The sequence below is a fragment of the Erythrolamprus reginae genome, chromosome 1 (assembly GCF_031021105.1).
Source record: "Erythrolamprus reginae isolate rEryReg1 chromosome 1, rEryReg1.hap1, whole genome shotgun sequence".
NCBI classification, from domain to species: Eukaryota; Metazoa; Chordata; class Lepidosauria; order Squamata; family Dipsadidae; genus Erythrolamprus; species Erythrolamprus reginae.
In genome coordinates, this window is record NC_091950.1 from 376,412,708 (window position 1) to 376,434,607 (window position 21,900).

Sequence of the window (21,900 nt, forward strand, 5' to 3'; positions counted from 1 at the left end):
TACTGTCAAAGATATTAGGCACTATGGTGTCAGCGATTGGCATCGTCCCTTGGGCCAGATATCACATCAGGACATTACAATGGTTCCTGCTCCCAGCCCAGAGAACCAAGGTGAGTCATTCCCACAGACTGGTACATTTGCCACAACAGGTCAAGGATTCCTTCAGATGGTGGACATCTGCCGCAATAGCCATCGGATCTCCATTCCAGAGGCGGAACCAAGTCATCTTGACCACGGACGCCAGTCTTACAGGATGGGGTGCCCACATCGGGACCCAGATGGCTCAGGGGCTGTGGAGGGCGGAGGATTTATCGCCCGCCAACATAAACTTCTTGGAATTAAGAGCAGTATTCCTAGCTCTACAGACATTTACGACTTTGGTCCAGGGAAGACACGTGTTGGTGCTCACGGACAATGTCGCGACCAGGGCCCACTTGAATCACCAAGGGGGCACACGGTCGCAACGACTCATGAGAGAGACGGAAAATCTCTTCATCTGGGCCGAAAGTCATTTGCTCTCCCTGTCAGCGGAACACATTGCGGGAGTCAGCAACACGCAGGCGGATTGGCTAAGCCGGTCTACCCTGGATCCGTCAGAATGGAGACTAGAACCGAGCATCTTCCGACAGATGGTCGCCAGATTTGGAGCCCCATCAACAGATCTGTTTGCGAGCTCCCAGAATGCGCAACTGCCAAGATTCTACACACGGTTTCCAGAGCCCGGGGCGGAGAAGGTCAATGCCCTGCTGACACCCTGGCCGCCAGGCCTACTTTACGCATTTCCACCAACGAACCTGATTCAGCGAGTGGTGGACAAAATTCTACGGGAGAAGGCAGAGGTACTACTGATAGCGCCTCATTGGCCCCGGCGCCCGTGGTTCTCCGATCTGGTGGCATTGTCAGTGTCAACCCCATGGAGGATCCCAGACCGGATGATATTGCTGAGCCAGGGGAGTCTACAGCATCCAGACCCACAGTGGCTCCAACTAACCGTCTGGCACTTGAGCGGCTCAGACTACGACAATTAAAATTACCTGACAAGGTCATTGATACCATACAGGCCGCAAGGCGTCCTTCAACATCTCGCATTTACCAGACGACATGGGCAGCCTTTTGCGGTTTTTGCGACAAGCAGCAAGTTAACCCTAGGACGGCGTCGGTGATCACTGTTCTTGAATTTTTACAAGCAGGACTTGAGCGTGGGTTAGCACCGAACACACTAAGACGTCATGTGGCAGCCCTTTCCACCATGATACCAGTGGAGGACGTAAGATCCTTGACTTACCACCCTTGGGTGAAGGAATTCCTGCGGGGAGCATCGAACCAACATGCCCCGCCAGTTCGGAGATTTCCATCGTGGGATCTCACACTAGTCCTCAGGGCCTTGTCTAAACCACCGTTTGAACCTTTGAGGTCCATATCACTACGACTATTGTCTATTAAAACAGCCTTCCTAGTCGCGATTACGTCTGCACGAAGGGTGTCGGAACTATCCGCCTTGTCGGTGAGGCCGGACCTTTGCATTTTCCACCCGGACAGGGTGGTGCTGAGACTAGACCCGTCCTTCATACCGAAGGTTAATTCAGACTTTCACCGGAAACAGGAACTGATACTTCCGGATTTTTGCACCCACGATGACCACCCATCGGAGTTAAGATGGCACAAAATAGACGTGCGCCGTGCGGTCAAGATTTATGTGAGGCGAACGGAATCGTTTCGGCAAACAGAGAGATTGTTCGTCGCGTTTGCACAGGGGAAGAAGGGACTTGGAATTTCATCCACATCAATTAGCCGTTGGATCAGAGACTGTATCGCGGAGGTGTACAGGGCTCGGGGACAACCCATACCAGCAGGAGTGACAGCTCACTCCACGAGGAGTGCGGCCACTTCAGCAGCCTGGGTCACACAGGCGTCCATAGATGACATCTGCAGAGCTGCCACGTGGGCTGCCCCTTCAACATTCATACGGCACTACAAGTTGGACTCCTTTGCTTCGGCCGAAGCAGCCTTTGGGAGACGTGTTTTACAACGAGTTTGTGTTTCTCCAACGTCCCTGACAAGACCTTCTCCCTCCCATGGGCCGTAAATCTCTGGTATATCCCATGTTGGACTCTCCTTCCAGATGCAGTGGAGAAGAACCGTTGTACCTACCTGAACGGTCTTCTCAATGCACTGGAAGGAGAGTCCAAACCCACCCAGTATGTTTAGGGGTGCAGGGACGCCGGAGTGGGCAGTTAGTCAGTTGTTTATTGTTATAATAAAATTTGGTTATCCTCTTATATGTTTCGTTTTTAAAACTGGCTCATGGGAAGAGCAGAGGGGGTGGTGCTCAATTAATATTTAAATTTCTAACTCAGTCTCTACCAATAAGATTGGAGTAATACCCATGTTGGACTCTCCTTCCAGTGCATTGAGAAGACTGTTCAGGTAGGTACAACGGTTCATCTTGATACTTTTTATTTCTAGATCACTTGAAGAAATGATAAACATTCCTATTATACAATATTCTGGGTAAAATTGTTAAATGGTATCTTAAGTTACTCTTAGGACGCAAACTGCTCTTTTAGAGATACATCAATCAAGAATTATGCAACATTTTTCACACTATTAAAAATGGATAATTGGAGATGTCCATTGATGAGCTGTTGAATATTTGGAGTTACAAAAAGTTTCCTATGGAACCAGTTCATATAGGAGCACTGAATAACTACTTTGCATACTTGATTTAAAGATGAGATAGAACCAAATAACATGCACTTTTTACATACTCTAGCTCTTGTACAGCATGCAAGGTAAATCCTGCCTGAAATTTAGTTGCCCAAAGTTGTGACACGCCACAAATCAAGGTTTTGCATTAACAATTCTGAACCCATAAACTAGTATGAGTGTTAATTTAGGTAGCCCTTACTTCTGCATAACAGGTGTAAATAAATGTTGGCAAATGTATTTTTCTTCGAATAACTCATTTCTTTTTGAAAAGTTTGCGAAAGGAACTGCGAAAGCTTCTTTTTTGTTCTGGCCGTGGCGGATGACTGCTGAAAGATGTTTGCTCATTGTCATCTCTGCGAGAGAATCTGATATCTTCTAAATGCATATCCTGAAAAAAAAGGGGGGGGGATATTCTCAAAAGCAGTTGAGAAAATAAACCACTGTAGGAAACCTTTAACGTTTGTCTGAAAACTTAAAGAAGTAGGAGTAGGAAAAATTTTACTCTATAAATGCTGGCAAATCACAGTTCCCAGGAGCCCATTGGCACAATGAAGATTGCTACACATCACAAGAAACCAATATTTGAGGATTTGGATAAGATGGGGTTATCTGTTACAGACATGTAATTGAAATTGTCAACCTTCCTAAAAGGTCATAGGAACCAAATCCACTCAAAAGTCTGTTTTGCTTCTCAAAAGTTTGTTTCATCAAGAGCAGCATCCTCTCCCTACATTTCTAGCAGGAAAGCAGGCAGGAATCGTGTGTATGTGCCTGTACATAGTGTTCTCCAAAGGCCTGCACAGCCCTGGCATAATTAATAATAATTCCTTGATAGTTAATAGTTACTACTATTAACTATTCATCTTTATAAACTAACGTGGGTTAGAAAGGCTCACCTCAATGTCACAGTAAACACCTGGCAGCAGCAAGGAGCATCTAAGCTAAGGCAACTGATTTTGTCAAGGCATGGCTGATGTTACAGCAGACTGTAAGATCAATCTTAAAGCAGGAAATCCTTAGAAGAGCCTACGTAAAATTGAACAGTACAACTAATTTGCAGCCATCTCTTAATTCTTTCTCAATTCTTATTAATGCCAATTCTGGGTTCTCATGGTGTCCCAGTCTGTATTTAAGATACATACGAATATAAATTGGCCAATCATATTTTCTCATCATACGGTATGTGCATTCAATCAAGGTTAACTTTGTCATGAAGATGCAAACTATTAGATTAAATCACTAAACCACAGTTTATCATGTATAAGGGTGTTGTGTGAAGTACTCCCTCCATTACTGTTCTATACTATTCAAGGAATTAGAAACATTCTTTAATTAGGCATTGTTTAAAAATAAACTTAGGAAAAAATGGTGCATGGTCTTCTAGAAAATGGGTGTCCAACCTTGGCAACCTTAAGACTTGTGGCCCTCAATTCCTAGAATTCCTCAACCAGCATGGGAGTTGAAGTCCTTACGTCTTAAGAGTTGTTATGGTTGTACGCCTCTTTTCTAGACGGAGGCAGGAAGACACTCTGGAGACTGCTTTCAACTAGCACTTTAACTGCAGGGTTCATGCAACTCCTAGCCAAAAAGCACTAACTGAATGATACCCCTGTGGGATGCAGCCCTGACCCCTCCCGTCTTTGCCTTCGAGTCAGTAGCCCGCTTACGTGTTTCTCAGACCCTGGTGGGAAGTGGGTTTGCCCTGGCCTTTGGCTCTCCTTACTTCTACAAAGCTTTGCTTTTCACCCACTCCTCGCTGTGGAGGAAAGTAGTTCCAATGGGAGCTCCTGGAGGTGGCAGAGGCTTCATGGGGCTGGAAGCCTCTCTCCTGCAAGTTGGACATCCGACTCCCACTGCTGCTCCTTGTGCTATAGAGTCTTGTGCTGATGCCTTCGGACCCGCTCCGGGGAAACTCCTTCAAGGACTGACTCAGTTGTTTGCCCTTGCTCCGAAAAGCCTCACGCTTGGAGGTGCTGCTGCCAACATGCTCTAGATCACTGCTCTTGGGAAGCTGTTGCAAAGTGCGCTGGGCCTTCTCTGGTTCCTTGGTGAAGTTCACAGGTCGCAAGAAGCAGATGTCAATGCTAGATTCAGAAGAGGCCGGTGAACAAGATTGAAGGATAGCCAGAGGTTCTTTCTCGTAGAGTCCAGGAATAGAATATGTATTGCCTTGGTATTCAAAATCTTCAAAATCAGGAGTAAAGCTCCTGCTGTCTTGGAGAAGGTCCACAGCAGCTTTGTGAGACTTCTCCAGGTTTTCTTTCCTATCTGATGAAGCAGCATTGGACTCCATATCTGGAACAGGCTGCAGAGAAGCCGCCAGAGCCCTCAAGTCCTCCTCATTGAACTGAGATGGCGTTAAAGCACTCTCTGGTCTGCCATGTTTCCTTCCATCAGCTTCCCACTCACATGGTTTCCCTGGGATGTTTGCCATTTCTTGCTGACCTCTTTTTATGTGTGACATCAAATGCCTTAAAAGAGTGGTAAGAGAATGCAGGTAAACAAGATTAAGCAAACAGAGTGCTCTCCCCCCATCAGAGATGAAAGCTCCACTTTGGATGATTTTGTGGGAGCCCCTTACCATTCAAGTATATTAAGTGCCCCCCCCCCCAAGCAACTTGCTAATATTTTCTCTTGTGAATAATTTACACTTTTTACAGTCTTAGATTGAGTTACCGTATTTTTTGGAATATAAGACGCACCTAGATTTTAGAGGTGGAAAACAAGGAGAAAAATATTTCTCAAGCAAATGGTGTAGTGATATATTATTTAATAAAATAACAGTGTAGCAGAATGTGTTTTACAAACATGTACACTTTCAAACTTGACAGCTTTAAGACTTGTGGACTTCAACTCCCAGAATTCCTACTCCAATCATGCTAGATGGGGTAATTAGAAGGCAAAAAATGGGTCATTTTTCACCTTTTTTTTTGCAAATACTGGGTGGGCGGGCAAAGAGTCTGGGAAGCCTGCAGGGAGCTCCTGAGTGCTGGGGGGTGGCAAAAATGGACCCATTTTTGTGAAAAACAGGCCATTTTTCACCCATTTTGCAAAAAAGTTTTGCTAGCACCCAGCAGCTCTCTGCAGGCTTCCTAGACTCTCTGTCCAAAAATGGGGTGTGGGAGCTGGGCTTTGGGGCAGCAAAAATGGCTGTATTTGGTGCATAAGATGCACCGACATTTCAACTCTCTTTTAGGGGGAGGAAAGGTGCATCTTATACTCTGAAAAATCCGCTATTTTTGCGAACAAAATCTGAAAGATTTGTGAAATATATCGCACCAAAAAATTTGCAAAACATAAAAATAGTTAAGAAGAATAAAGACACTAAAGATGATGCCATAATGTACATATCTTTCTGATGCTATCTTTGTACTCACAGAGCAGTTGTTCCAGAAACAGAGGCTGGTGGGAATAGATGCGCTGTCTCTTCAGAATGGATTCCACTACTGTGAAAGGAAGTTGCACTTGGGGTGGGAGATACTGCTTGCCCACTGCTGGGACACTGAATGGCTAGACCTTTGTATAACTTTATGAAGGAAGATCTAGTAAAACAGAAATGTAATACTCCTGTGAGTTCAACAAGAATGCAACCTCACCAGGTTTTCTAGCTGGCGGGGAACTAGCCTTGCATTTTCTGTAGCATTTCATATCTATAATGCTTGACTACCAATCATCACTGATCTAAAGTACCGTGTGAGGATTAGAATTATGATAAATATCTAAATCACAAGCAATTTCTGAGAACTTCCACTTCCATTAACAGACATAGGTTTTTAGCCCTTATGCAGGCCAAACAACTAAGGAAAATATACTGCATATATCATTGAGAGGAAACAGGCCTATAGGATTGATGTTTCACCATCCAGAGCCTGGTACAAAAGAAACACTAAAATAATTAAAGAATTATGAATGTATTTTGAACTTCCTTCTCTGATCTACTGCAAATTACCATATTCTTCTAAGAAATCTATAATCTACCGTACTTTATATTCCCAATATATTATCAATCTACTAGTAAAATACTTCATGTTCATTAAACTATGTAAATACCAGTACCAACACTATAACAGCAAAACAAACAGAAATGAAACTGGGTCTGATATCTAACAAGTTCTGTTGGAAGTTCAAGAACTGATACTGCTTTTTCATGAAATGCCATTAAAGTATAACTGAAACAATATGATGAATCTCACAAGTACAATTTTAATATTGGGGGGGAGAGCTAAACAAGAATTCAATTCTTGTAATGTAGTGAGCAGATCCACCTGATTTTTCATCTATGTTTTTTAACTATTTTGGCTGCAGAAATAATCCCAGCAGAAGGGAATAGTAGTGGCACTTTTTAATTTTCATTATCCATGCAGAACATACACCAGGCTTTTCTTAGAGTAGAACAATTTCAAATTTCTATTGTTCCTTCATAAATTTCTGTAACATATTATAAATAATTCCAAATAATTTACAGTATTACTCTTTTTTTACAAAGATTTCAAAGGAATAAAACAAAAGGGGGAAAAATAATGGCTGTGGAAAACCAATGTAACAAAGAAACTTAACATTGGCATTGATGAGAAAGTAATTCCACAAGACAGATGCCATCAGGGAGAAATAGCAATAGCACACACACTTATATACCGCTTCACAGTCCTTCCTAGCACTCACTGAATGGTTTATAAATGTCAGTATATTGCCCCCAACCAGCTGGATCCTCATTTTACTGACCTCAGAAGGATGGAAGTCTGAGTCAAGGCTCGAATTCCAATCTGTGAGCAGAGTTAATATGCGATATACGTAGCATCCTAACCAGTGATGGGTTCCTCCTGGTGCATCCAGAGCGACGCATCGGTAGAAACCCACTGATGATGCAATTTTTGGTGACTTTTTTCCAGTGCCTCCAGTAGAAACCCACCACTGATCCTAACCACTGTGCCACCAAGGCCCCTAAAAGATCCACTCTGTCACCAGAATACATAATATGCAGATTTGACTTTGAAAAGCAGACTGCGCGCCCACAAAGACTTCCCAAAGACTGTTGATGCCTGGGACTGTAGGATGATAGAACCGAAAATCCTGTTTAAGGGTTAGAGTTAAAAGACCCAATCCACACCACACTGCATGCAACTCCAATGCAACTGTTCATGGTAGTGCTCCATTCTTAAGTAGGACAATGTTCAAAGCAGGAACAGAAAGAAACAGGAAGAAACCCTCCATGGAAAGGCAATGCCAGCCAGGACAACCTCACATAACTCATTTGAAGCTAACATTAATCTCTGAGGTAAGCCTGGGAAAAGATGGCTTACTATATTTGAGGAGCCTGTACCAGTTCCCTCCCGACAGGCAAATGAAGGTAACAGCAATAGGTACAACAATGATGCTGTAAGTGAAACTGCTTCATATCTCTACAGAAGAGCTGGGTCTTCATTAGTCCCATTATCCTGTGCCTCCATTTCTTATGAATTGGGAGCAAGAGCATGGGGAAGGATTTAGAAAGGCAGTAATAGCCAAGTTGTTCACATATCTATACATAGTCAGGTTATGAAATATTCCCCTTTTTAAAGGGAACTGTGATTACCCACAGCAGGGCTAATGCTTCCCTCGGTATTTTGTGTACTCTATTGGGCACAGACAGCAAAGCACAGTACTGCTACTTTTAGATTCTGTAGCAATCAACTAGGAGCTGGGAAGATCAGGTTAAAATTCACTCTGTAAATCTCAGGATGATCCCGGTCCAGTCATTCAGTCAAATTCTCTCTCAGATTTGTTGAGAACCTCCAAGAAGAGTAGAGTAGAGTAGACTAGAGTAGAGTAGGGTAGGGTAGGGTAGGGTAGGGTAGGGTAGTAGGGTAGGGTGTGTGTGGTGTGGAGTAGGAATAGAATAGAATAGAGTAGAGTAGAGTAGAGTGGAATAGAATAGAATAGAATAGAATAGAATAGAATTATATAAACATCTTTTGCTCTTGGAAAGAAAGCTTAATCAAACTCACTTTCTCAGTTTCTTTCGTTTCTGTATTAGCAGATCTTCATTGCACTGGAAGAGAATACTGTAATGAGAAATGAACACTCGCAGGCGTTGGACACAGACAAGAAGGAGGTAATAATCTGGGTGCTCTTGCTCAGTATACTTCAGGATATTCTAGTACAAAAGGAGGAAATCAGAATTAAATTTCAACATCTTCTCCATTCATTTGAGATAAGTCATACATTCACCTTACATTAATTACCGGGTCAAAACCCCCTTTTACTCCTTGAATTTGGACTGTAACGCGTAGGCAGAGCACTTGCTGTGAATAAAAGGGTTTTCAGCTTTGAGCTCCTATACGGCCTCTCCATAGCCAGGGAAAATATCTTGAATGAAACCTTGGACATGTAATGCCAGTTGTTATACTGTACATCAGAGCTGGCTGGAAGTCACAATTTCCATTCTTTCAACATCTGGAAGTTATAGGAGAAATGGAGACTGATTGTCCAATGATAGAGTCATATAGGCCAAATGGAGATTATTGTTTTGAGAGAGCAAAATATAGAGTTTGCTGGTTTTTTTACAAAAAGTCCACAAAAACTTTGTCATCAAAAAGCAGCACTTTTGCTACTGACGTTTGATGCTATAATTTGAAGCCTTGTGATGCTAGGAATAACAAGGATGGGGTTGAATGGCAGCCTTCAAACAGTCCCAGACTCCCAAGCTAGATGAATACATGTTCTGACTCAATATAAGGCACAATTCTATAGTCTTATAAAAGAGCCAAAACTATATGGAGATTTTATGGTGAAATAGACTGTCTATTTCTGTAGCAAGACAACACAACATACTGTGGCTTCCTGTATTCCTAAAACCCACATTATCTATGGAGAATTGAGATATTTCCTTATGTATAATGATTAATACAGGAGGGGAAACTTGTGAGTCTCTAAATGATTGGGCACCCATTATTTCTATCTAGGGACCATGATAGGATCTATATATACAACTGCATCTGAAAGGCCTAACATGTTCTCACATTTTAATTACCAAATGGTCAAAGAAAGTTATTAGAACTTACTTGCAAATGAAGAAGATATTCTGGGATGCGTTGAACAATATGGAAGAAAAATAGATAGAGATCAGACTTGGTTTCTTCCTCGATCTATTGATGAAGGAAAACAAATTTAAATCATTTATAAATTAGAGATGAGCTCTGTTTAATTGCAGACATAGATGCATATTTTTTTCTAAACAACAGTTATTAAATTAATGCATGAAAACATGTGGATTTAGTATCTGTAACAATCACTGTTTAATTATTTCTAAATCTCTATGCTTAAAAGAACTGTTAAAGCTGGAGATTAGAGTACCACATTTTACTCCTATATTGATCAGTCTTCAAAGACAGTTCATAAACTGTAAATTAATTGAAAATGAAAGGATTTTTCCCAAACCAGCAAAACTGTGATGCGGCCCTACTTGAACCAAGAGTCACTGCTCACAGTCACTCATGCCCTCATCACCTTGAGGTTCGACTACTGTAATGCTCTCTATATGGGGTTACCTTTGAAGAGTGTTCGGAAACTTCAGATCGTGCAGAAGAATGCAGCAGCGAGAGCAATCATGGGATTTCCCAGATATGCCCATGTCACACCAAAACTCCGCAGTCTGCATTGGTTGCCGATCAGTTTCCGGTCACAATTCAAAGTGTTAGTTATGACCTATAAAATCCTTCATGGCATTGGACCAGAATATCTCCGGGACCGCCTTGTACCACACGAATCCCAGTGACTGGTTAGGTCCCACAGAGTGGGCCTTCTCCGGGTCCTGTCGACGAAACAATGTCGTCTGGCGGGACCCAGGGGAAGAGCCTTCTCTGTGGCGGCCCTGACCCTCTGGAATCAACTCTCCCCGGAGATTAGGATCGCCCCACCCTCCTCGCCTTTTGCAAACTCCTTAAAACCCACCTCTGCCGTCAGACATGGGGAAAATGATTCCCCCGGGCCGTTCCCGCTTCATGTATGGTTTTTGTCTGGAATGTATGACTGTTTTTATATTAAGGGTTATAAATTGCTTTTTAACTATTGGATTTGTACTGTGTTTTTTGTTGTGAGCTGCTCTGAGTCTCTGGAGAGGGGCGGCATACAAATCTAATAAATAAATAAATTAAATAAATATGTTGCTCATCCTCTTGGTGGGATCTCTTTCAATGGTATGTTCCTATGTGTCTCTAGGACTGCCCTTTCCCTGCAACTCATGCAAAATTTCCACATCATTCATGCAGAATGGGGTCTGGATCAGAAACAGTTACAGTGGTTTCTCTTCAAATGATAGAATTGCAGGAAACAAATTATTTAACAAACCAAAACTCACCTTTTTCAAAATCACCACATGGATCAAAGAGATATATTCTGGCAAGTCCCTCAAGTAAGCAATATAATAATCCAAAAAACTGTTCTGAGAAGAGAAAATAAAAAGGTTCCTCAGAATTCTTAGGCATATTGTTGCCTCATACCAATTTTCTGATTATCCTTAAATCTACAAATACAGGTCAAGGATAGGATTTTGTTTCTTTGGATTTTAAGTTCAGGAAGCAATGCCACATATAATATCCTACCACGCGTCAAGGTAATTAGTATTCAAAACCAGCCAAATGGGGCATTCTTGGGTGAGTTATTTTGGCAACAAAGCCAGATTCTGCTGCACGAATCCAAGCGACCAGTTAGGTCCCACAGAGTGGGTCTTCTCCGGGTCCCGTCAACTAAACAATGTCGCTTGGCGGGACCCAGGGGAAGAGCCTTCTCTGTGGCGGCCCCGACCCTCTGGAACCAACTCCCCCCAGAGATTAGAATTGCTCCCACCCTCCTTGCCTTTCGTAAGCTCCTTAAAACCCATCTCTGCCGCCAGGCATGGGGAAATTGAGATACACTTTCCCCCTAGGCCTTTACAATTTTATGCATGGTATGTCTGTATGTCTGTTTGGTTTTACAATAGGGGGTTTTAACTGTTTATATTGGATTGTCATATGCTGTTTACTACTGTTGTTAGCCGCCCCGAGTCTACGGAGAGGGGCGGCATACAAATCCAATAAAATAAAATAAAATAAAATAATAACACACAGTATGTTTCCCTCTTCCTGCTACAAATAGGAACTGCATCTATACCATCACAATATGCAAGTAAGTTTCAAAATGCAAATTAATTAAACCTCTTAGGTAATATAAAATATAGGTCAGAGTTTGAGAAATACTCAAGTGCATTTCAATATGAGATTCTAAAAAGATGTCTATCAGGGTGGATTCCTCCTGGTTCGGATCAAATCGCCCGAACCGTTAGCGACCTGCTGGTGATGTCAGGATGGTGTTACAGACCCAGTTTGGTCAGTCCCATCCTGTGGCCGCCACCATCTTTTTAAAGGAATTTTTGATGAAATTTTTGAGGAATTTCTGTTGCTGCTTGAAAAAGGGCCCTCCCACCCACCCCGGGTTTAAACTGACCTTTATTCCTTCACCCGAAACAAAGCTGATCAGCTCTTCAACTGTGTTTCGAGCCAATTCCAGCGACTGAGAATGGGCGGAAGCCAAAATTTAGAGGGAACATTTGTACATGCGTGCACAAAACATCACAATGCAAACCAGTGGCGAAGATAAGTGGAACCCATCCAGGGGTGGGCTACTGCCCGGACCTGGGGGGGAATGCAGTGGGGTGGCAAAAATGGAGCTCCACCCCAGGGCACCCAATTTACACTGAAAGATGTTGAAAGAAAATGCAGGGTGTCCTGCATAAGCCACGCCCACAGTGTGATAGTACACATTTTGGTAGCCCTTCACTGAACCCATCCCTGGTGTCTATACACCTATGCAAACACATTGATTTGAGTCATTCATCGCACAATAATTCCTTGAACAGGTATTATTTATTTTCCTTCAAAAATACCTCATCATTGGTCAATCTGAGAAATATGTCTCCTAGGATTCCTTGCTGTGGCCAGCTCAACACTCTTTCCTGCAAGGCATGGAGTAACTCTACATGTTGCTGGACCAAGTATCGCAAAGAATTGGGGAAGAAACTGCAACGGGAAAAGAGGAACAAGAAGTTTTCTTTTTTTACAGATATACTACAGTAGCAAAAATACAGAATAACTTATCTAAAATAATATCCAGTAGGGGTATTTCTTTTCCCTACTGAGGCAGTATAGATAGTCCTCGACTTACAATAGTTCACTTAGTGACTGTTCAAAGCTACAATGGCTCTGAAAAAAGAGACTTAGACCGTTTTCCACACATACAGCCATTGACCATTCCCATGGTCATGTGATCAACATTCAGACTCATGGCAACAAACTCTATTTATGATGACTGCAGTGTCCCAGGATCATGTGATCACCTTTTGCAACCTTCTGACAAGCAAAGTCAATGAGAAAGCCATATTAATTTAACTGTAATTATTCATTTAATAATCTGTAGCAAGAACGGAGCAAAATTCATTTCACAAATGTCTCACTTAGCAACAGAAATTGGCTCCATTTTGGTCATAAGTCGAGAACTATATGTACAAAATATTCCAGGAACAATTTACAATGCAGATTTTAATTCTAGAATGAAACAAGCCTGACCCTGAAATTCCATGGTAATATTTGGATGATTTCATTTTAATGTAAAGCAGTTGAATGAATATTTAACCTGAGGCAATCGCACGAAGTGAATATGTTTGTTTGTTTATATAGTTTGTTTATTAAATTTATATGCTGCCCTTCTTGTGGTTTGAGGCGACTCTGGGAGGCTTACCATATATAACAAACCATATATAAAAATTTATAAATATTAAATATTAAAATGGCAAAGATTAAGAACAAACTAATCTGTTGTTAATCTTTCTCCCTATTCCAAAAATCACTTTTTTTTAATCTAAGGCCATTTCCTCAGTAGTGATTTACTATACAGCATTTCATATAATCAGGCAATCGTAACTAGATGGATACTCTCATCTTAGTTTCCTGTTATTCTCCACCTTCTTCAAACATGTGTTTGGTGCTCTTTATAGCTGATAACCGTGCTACTTTTGAGGTAATAGCTCTTCTTCATGGAATTTCTTTTTAAATTGTGGTATTGCTTTTGCCACAAAGGGGGATTCTGTCCACAAGAAACTGTTGGTAATTTATCCTTTCTGTGAAGAAATACTGAGAGGTCATCTACCCAATTCTACTGCTCATAAATGTAGTGGAGAATTCCGAAAAGCCATTGTGGTCCATCTCTATAATAAAATTAGCAATAAGATAGTTCCCAACAGGCAAGTGACAGATGGTCAATGAAGGGAAGTCTACAGAGAATGAAACATTGATATTTTAAAAGAAAATGTGATTCGGGTACCCAAAGAAAATCATAGTACTGTATATAAGAAAGTACAAGGAATACTGTACCTTTCCTTTGTATTTCTTTTCACTTCTGTTCCTTGCAATGTGGATTTAACTTTCAGAATAACAGAGAGGCTGACAACATACTTTCTTTCAGACTCTAATAAATCCAAAGCAATATTTTGCCTTTTAGCTATGGCAGAAAAAAGATAATTTTAGTTTGCTTGATTAAGACACATTATCATGCCACTTGTTTCTAAACAAACTCTCAATATAAGAGAATATTAGCAAACGGGAAAATCAAAGACTTAACCAGTTACCACTGCAACTTCTTTCAGAATACTGAGGTCTACATTACAGGTTGTCCCCAATAGTTCATTTAGTGACCACTCAAAGTTACAATGGCACTGTAAACGTAATTGATGAAAAAATGGTTTTTCACACTTACTATTCCATGGTCATGTGATCAAAATTTGAATGCTTGGCAACTGGCATGAGTTTATGACAGTTGCAGTGTCTCATTGTCATTTGAATCACTTTTTGTAACCTCCTGAGAAGAAGGGCAATGGGGAAATCAGATTCACTTAACCAACTAAATAACATTTACTAACTTAACAATTGCAGTGCCTCACTTAACAATTGTGGTAAAAAATGTCATAAAATAATGACAGAACTCACTTAACAAATGCCTTAGTTAGCTACACAAATTTTGGGCTCAATTGTGGTGGTAATTTGATGAATACCTGAATTTTTAATAAGGAGGGAAGAAACTACTGCCTACACAGACCTGCAATTCAAATAAAAAGTACATATTCTTTGCTTCTTGCTGCTATCTCTTATATTTATTATATTATATTTATTATTATATATAGAACTAAGGAGGAAATTCCTGACATTTAGAACAATTGATCAGTGGAACAGCTTGCCTCCAGAAGTTGTTGGAAGTTTTTAAGAAGATGTTGGATAACCATCTGTCTGAAATATTGTAGGGTTTCCTGCCTAAGCAGGGGGTTGGACTAGAAGACCTCCAAGGTCCCTTCCAATTCTGCTATTATTGTTGTTGTTGTTGTTGTTCTAGTTTCTGGTAGAACTTCAGTTATTAAAAATAACGCTTACTGAATGCAGTATTTCATAAACAAAGAAACTCCATTTTTATTCTCTTTGCTTCCGTATTCAAAAATGCAATACAGACTAGCACATTCCTTTCTCCTGTTATCTCTCTTAATTACATTCCACATACATTCTTTCATGCCTCCTCCCGTCTCCTGAAATTCATGTATTTACAGCATGATTCAAAAACAGCAGGAATGACTGCAACATAATACAGAATAAACTTACTCGCTCTGGAGCCTAACTGAAACACGTTTCATCTTAGAACTACAACATTGAAACTCCGCCCTTCTTCCCCACTGGCCTCCTGACATAACTAATACATCACTCCAGTATTTAACCCATTCCTCTCCTTAATATATTTTTCCTAACATCTGTTCCTTGTGTTTTTGGACCCTTCTGAATTGAGGATTAACCCAGCGAATGTCTGTCTCTTCCTCACTAGATTCTGGACTCATAGCAACATCCTGTGGCTGGCCTCCCACCTGTTCTAATACCTGTAACCCAGGGCCCACCACTAATTCATAAACACTATCTGTATCAGAGTCCTCAAGCTCTTCATCATCCTCCAACTGACCAGGAGTATGTACAACAATTATTATTACTATTACTATTACTATTATTTACTACAATAGTCTGCATCGACTTCCACTTATTTATAACAATAAAACAACATATTAAAACCAAGACAAGGATATATCGTAATTTTCAGAGTATAAGGGGCACTGAAGTGTAGTTTTGGGGAAGGAAAACCATGGGGGGGGGGAATCTGCCTCTTCCTCTCAGCAGTTTGCCTCCCAGTAAAGAGCAAACTGTACAGATGATATACACTGCTGTGTATTTCTGGTGCATGTGTGCCTGACACATAAAAATAGCAAAGAATTGGAGAAATGTACATTATGGCAGTATATTAATGCCAGCAATTTTTTGTTAAATGTAGTCACACTAACTCTTCCCAATTATTTAAATAGATCTACTCCAAACATGACTAAGTCAGAGTCTAACTCAGCTGCCTTATCTTAATACTACAACCGAACACTGTTACATTTCAGGCTATACTTGTACAGGTTCTGTTAAAATTGATGTGACTTTCTGGAAGTATATGTTATTCTCTGCTATTTAAAAAAAGATACAAAAGCAGTGGGCCTCTTCAGATCAAGGATTTATTTTTAAAAACTTCTTCAGTTTGTTAAGTTGTCTAGAACAATGATAAAGCAGATTTTATAAAATAACTCTAATAATTTGAACATTCTATAGGTGTTTATAGTTATTGACTTACCTCTTTGCAGCAAACAAACAGCCAGTTTCAGCACAGTCTGTTTAGTACAAGAAAATAAAATTCTGCCTCTGCCTCTACCTCCCAGCAATTTGCCTCCTTGCAGTTTTAGTTTCACTTTCGTTTTAGCACAAGTACCTAATAGTTTCAGGCTGCAGGAATTGCCATAGCCTATTGCTGCCTGCCTGCAGCCTGAATCAGCTGATGGTCAGGAGGCCATAACAGTTGTTTGTGCTAATCAGGCTCTGTGCTGTTTGCTGCAAGGAGGCAAATTGCTGGGAGGCAGAAGCCAAAGGGTGCGGGTGGCTGGGCAGAGCTACATTAGGTATATAAATCACACTCAAGTTTTCAACCTCTTTTAGGGGAAAAAAGGTGTGTCTTATACTCTGAAAACCACGGTAACAATATAGTCATGCTATGGCATGACTATCTTCCCGCAAATTCTCAGCTTTATGAGCTTCCATTAGGTGAGTGCTGATCTCATCTAAGGAAGGAGATTGTTCCATGATATAGTGGCCACAACAGAAATAAAATTTTTCTAAAAGCACTTTGCTCTCTGTGATTTCTTGGCCCTGGCAGGGGGGAACCCTTCATTCATTTGGTTACAAGAACATGTCAAATGAGTCGATTCCATACAGAGAAGTATGTACCTTTGTATTTGGAACTGAAACTGAACTGTAAATCATACACACAACTGACACTAGAGAGAATTCTTTGGTCTTCTGGCCATTTCTATTTTTCTCACCTGCAACAGAAGAGTCCCACACCAAATTCTCTACTGAGCTATATCTACTTGGAGCCACATCCCTCTGCCGATCACTGAGGTTCTTTGAAAGATATTCATCATTCCTCTCTTTACTGTCTTTGGCCTGTTTCCATATTGTTGACGATGCCTGGCCTTTTGATGGAGCATCACCTGAAGAGGAAACTGTGAAGTTCTCTTCTCTATCCAGATTTGTACTGGTTACACCTAAAATTAGAGCATGGTGTTAGTAGGAATAGTTTTAGTGGCCATTAAACTAGTCTAAAAGCTACTGTGAATACCCTTGAAGCCATGTCAACCTTTGGGATGCAAGAACTTTAAATACTTACCTATTTTACACCTCTCAATCTATCTACATTTCTCCAGGAAAAGAGAAAGTTGAACAAGTCTATGACATTTGGAAGCCCTGAGAAAGTTGTGCCACTTTCATAGTATTTCTTGTTTTTTGCAAAAGTTCTCAAAGGAGTTTGTGTAACTTACAGTCAAGCTTCAGTTTAGAATTTTCACAGACTTTCCTATTTTATTTTTGAACAACTCCTGTACTTTATCGTGAGTATTTCAATGCTAGTGTCTCCATCAAAAAACCACATCTGCATGCAGATTAAAAGAACCCCAAATTTAGAAAAGCACAAATGCACTACAACAATCCAGAACACCAGAAAAAGGAAACAGACTATACAATATTATCTAAAAAATGGATACCCACACAACTTTATCAAAATATGCCCGACTACTCAATCCACTACAGCACAACCAATACAAGCTATGGAAAGGATAACACTACCATACATCAAAATATCTCAGAAACAACCAACAGACCATTACAACCAGAAGGCACCACCATAGAACATAAAACCCTCCAAAACAGCTTTAGTAAACTAAAATATCAAGTAGCCGAAGAAGAGGAAAAAGAGCCAATGACAAAATACAATGTAAAAACTATAACAGCCACTATGTCAGAAGATATAATGAAAACTCCCTAATTTCACAATGTATAGACAGATTCAACCATAATTTCTAAGTCTTTCCCATATATTTGCCCAATTCTTTTTTTAAAATATCTAAACTGGTGACCATCACCATATCCAAAGGCAATTGTTTCAAAATTTAAGTATGTGGTGTTTAAGGAAATACCATAATATACATCCCTTAGTCCTGAATATTTCTACATTAAATTCAATGAATGATCCCAGGGTTTAGACCATGAGATGGAAAAAAACATATTACTATAGATATATTTTATATATTTTTATCTTGTCTTTTCTTCACTCTAAACTGCAAAATTTCAACAACTGTAATTTTTCCTTATAAGGAAGCCTTCAAAGAAAGTAGCTACATAACAGGACTGGCAGCAGAATCCATCATAAGTTCCCTTGAACCCAAATGACTGAAACTCAGGCTTGGAGAATCAGCAATAGTCTAAGAAGCTTCCTAAAGAAATATAATTTCATAAGCAAAAACACCACTGAGAAATTCCTACTAATTATTAACAAGCCAAAGTATAACATAGACTGGTAGGGTTTACATAAATTATGGTCTTTGAAAATAGTTCTACAAATACTAAGAAAACTTGCTTCTCTATCTCAGCAGGAAAACTTTTAAACCCCAATTCCTGGGCCTGCATCTTATGAAATCACTACCTTTGTTTAATAAAACATACAGAATTATATAATACTATTTCTTAATGGTGGTGTTTTACAGGCTTCTTGAAAATATTTATCAGAGAACATTATCTATAAAAAAATGCAGATCCACTCACCTCTCATATTGTTTTCTCCTAGTGTTCTAGGCATGCAATCAGAGACTGAGCAAAAACAGGAGAATAAAGATCAATTAAACAAACTTTTTACAAAGGCTTAGATTTTAACTAAGAAAACTCTTACTAATATTTGGGTTTCTAGAATTTGTTTCTGTGATTTCATCTCGACACTTATAATTACTGATTGCTTGTGTGAAAAGAGCAATTTGGAAATAATATGGCAAATTAAAAATTAATTAATTAATACCTATATGTATCTAGTACAGTGTTTCTCAACTTCAGTGCTGATTGGGAATTCTTGCAGTTGAAGACTACACATAGTAAAGTTGCTAAGGTTGAGAAACTCTGAATGAATGGAAAATTCTACTTACTAGAATGGCCCCTCCTTCATAAAAGGACATATATGGCATACCGTTGTATCCAAGCTGCTACTGACACCTTTAAATCTCATTTATATGGTCTTTCATTTCAAGGAATGATACATGGCTGCATTACTGTCACCCTTTTTGCTGGGCAATTCAGATATTGTCTCATTTAAAGATATATATTGTATAAATTTTCTTGGGAAGATACCATAATTAGAAAGTTAATTAATAAAGAGATGAGGGACAAGGTGATGACTGTCCTGTAATCCAATGATGCACGACTTTTTCAAAGCATCAATAACCAAATAAATTCTGTTCTGGGAATAGTAATACTATTATACATAGATGGTAACTAATATTCTGGCAATGTTGAGTGATTTCTTGCCAGAGAACTTTAAACTGTACTTAAATTTCTCCATTTTTACTGAAAAGCTTAGTTATTCCTTTTTAGTAGAGAGCCGTGGTGACGCAGTGGTTAAAATACTTTGTTCTGTACAAAGTTGAATGTGCTGACAACATGTGAAACTGATTGTCAATCAGTGTTGCTTCCTAAGTGGACAGTTTGACGTCACAGAAGTTTGATTTATTTGGAGTTATATTCTGTTGTTTAAGTGTTCCCTTTATTTTTTTTTAGCAGTATACATAAGCCAATAAAACCAGTACCTTTCTCATAGGTTGCATTGTGCAAAAGCTTGACAAAATCTTCATTAATTAAAACTGGTTCTGGAAGTTTTAGAGCGCGAAAGGGGCTTCCTTGCAGAGGAGTAGGCACAGTCTGGGAACCATGCTCCTCTTTTTGAATCCTTCTGAGGAAAAAAAATATATTAAAAAGCAAGACAGCCAAGAGGTATCTCTGGGAAGATACAACAGATGTTTAGGGGTAGGTTTCAACAAGTTCTGACCAGTTCTGGAGAACCAGTAGCAGAAAATCTGAGCAGTTTAAAGAACCGGTAAATACCACCTCTGACTGGCCCTGCTCCCATCTATTCGCTGCCTACCAGGTCCCAATTGATCGGGTGGAATGGATGGTGATTTTGCAGTAACCTTCCCCTGGAGTGGGGTGGGAATGGAGATTTTACACTATCCTTCCCCTGCCACGCCCACCAAGCCACGGCCACAGAACCGGTAGTAAAAAAATTGAATCCCACTCTAAATGTTGTAGCAATATCAATACACACATTTTGGGCCCTTTATGTGTTATGGTGTAGTAATAGTAATAGTTCCATATGACATCAGCAAATTAAATCAATTGATTATGGCTAACATGGTATTGCACTGCTTTCTTCATGTCAGCACAGTATCTAATAGGGGACCAAGAACCAGAATGATCCCTCAGCCACTCTCTTGAACATGCTACCAGCCCTCTAGTCCACAGCTGAATAAATGTACTAAATTTAATACATAATTTCACCAATATGGTACCCCCCCTATTAAATTGCACCCTTTGTTTTCAGGCAGCTAGATGACCCTCCGTTCTTTTCTCTTATATAGTATACTGAAATCAGACTTTTAGAAGCTGGGGATCAGTGGAATAAAAGCAAGTAAATATTACATTAAATACCTACTTTTTCTTATGTTCCCACATTCCTCCCAAGCTCCCAAAAAGTCTGGTTGTAATACATTAGATAAGAGAAAAGAAGAGCTATAAACCCAAAGCTGTTCTGAAATTATAAAGGGCTTTGAAAAATATTGGTCACTTACTTCACTTTGAGCTTGCGAGATTCCTTCCGTTTCTCTTGTTGCAACTGCTCAATTTTTTGCTGCATCTCTTCTTGTTTGGCGCTAATTTCCTCAATCATAGATTTAGCGTCATTAAGCTCCTCCTATTAAAAAATGATAACTTTTGACGGGTGACATTCAAACATTTGCAGCTTTGCATTCAAACTCTTTCTAACAGCAAAAACAACCCAGATTTATAATTATTTACACCAAGTCAGAAAGAAGTATTTATAAATGTACATTACTTCAGTAGCAGATCTATTTACTACAGTAGAAACACATATACAACATCCTTCCCCAGTTCCCATTTTGGAACTGCGGAAAAAAGCTGTACTACTGATTTTTAATCATGGAATGGGTTGCACGATCCATCTACTTGTGGTATAAATGAGAACATCAGTTATCCCAGCATATCCTAACAGGATTTTAAAAATAGGGGTGTCCCCAATATTTAGTTTGCTTTGCTTTGCATTTGTCCCATTTGTGAAAGAAAGGCGAAGTCAGCGTGAGATAGAAGATGGTAGAATTTCAAATAGAAATTGAAGAGTTGGCATCTTGAAGTCTTTTCTCTATTACTAGTAGTGGGACAATTTCCTTTCCTTCTTTCACTTTTATGAAAGAGACAAGCAAAATTTAGTTTCTCTCATCAGCAGCAAGTATTACGCATTTATTGGGAACTTAAATTGCCCAAATATTATTAAGTTGTATAATGAAACATTTTCCTCGTTGCAAATAATTGAGATGATAAAAATTCTTTTACAAAACACAAAAAAATAAAGGAAGAGACTGTCTGAGTTAGGGATAACTAAGACAACTGTGCATTGTAGGACAAAGAAAGAGAAGGAAAACATAGCCGACTTTGCATTAAATCTGTCTACTCCTTT

General features: G+C 39.9%; 1 protein-coding gene across 8 annotated transcripts in view; it reads right to left on the reverse strand.

Annotated features, from left to right (window-relative positions):
- The window catches only part of ARHGEF33 (Rho guanine nucleotide exchange factor 33), a 52,058-nt gene that overhangs the window by 17,996 nt on the left and 12,162 nt on the right, over positions 1 to 21,900 (reverse strand). For 4 of the 8 annotated variants that reach the window (XR_011557531.1, XR_011557536.1, XR_011557533.1 and 1 more), the window contains 12 exons: positions 20,999 to 21,120; positions 19,961 to 20,103; positions 18,933 to 18,977; positions 17,156 to 17,380; positions 14,091 to 14,217; positions 12,608 to 12,740; positions 11,045 to 11,128; positions 9,750 to 9,833; positions 8,694 to 8,842; positions 6,087 to 6,251; positions 4,433 to 5,180; positions 2,909 to 3,097 (listed from right to left, as the gene is read on the reverse strand). Coding sequence is in view for 2 of the 8 variants with exons in the window: in XM_070734698.1 (XP_070590799.1) it covers positions 2,963 to 3,097; positions 4,433 to 5,180; positions 6,087 to 6,251; positions 8,694 to 8,842; positions 9,750 to 9,833; positions 11,045 to 11,128; positions 12,608 to 12,740; positions 14,091 to 14,217; positions 17,156 to 17,380; positions 18,933 to 18,977; positions 19,961 to 20,103; positions 20,999 to 21,120 (2,160 nt within the window). In the remaining 6 variants the exon portion in view is untranslated. Of the gene's footprint in view, positions 1 to 2,444; positions 3,098 to 4,376; positions 5,181 to 6,086; positions 6,252 to 8,693; positions 8,843 to 9,749; positions 9,834 to 11,044; positions 11,129 to 12,607; positions 12,741 to 14,090; positions 14,218 to 17,155; positions 17,381 to 18,932; positions 18,978 to 19,960; positions 20,104 to 20,998; positions 21,121 to 21,900 lie in introns of those variants that run through there. The other 4 variants (XR_011557534.1, XR_011557532.1, XM_070734698.1 and 1 more) reach the window with 4 other exon arrangements.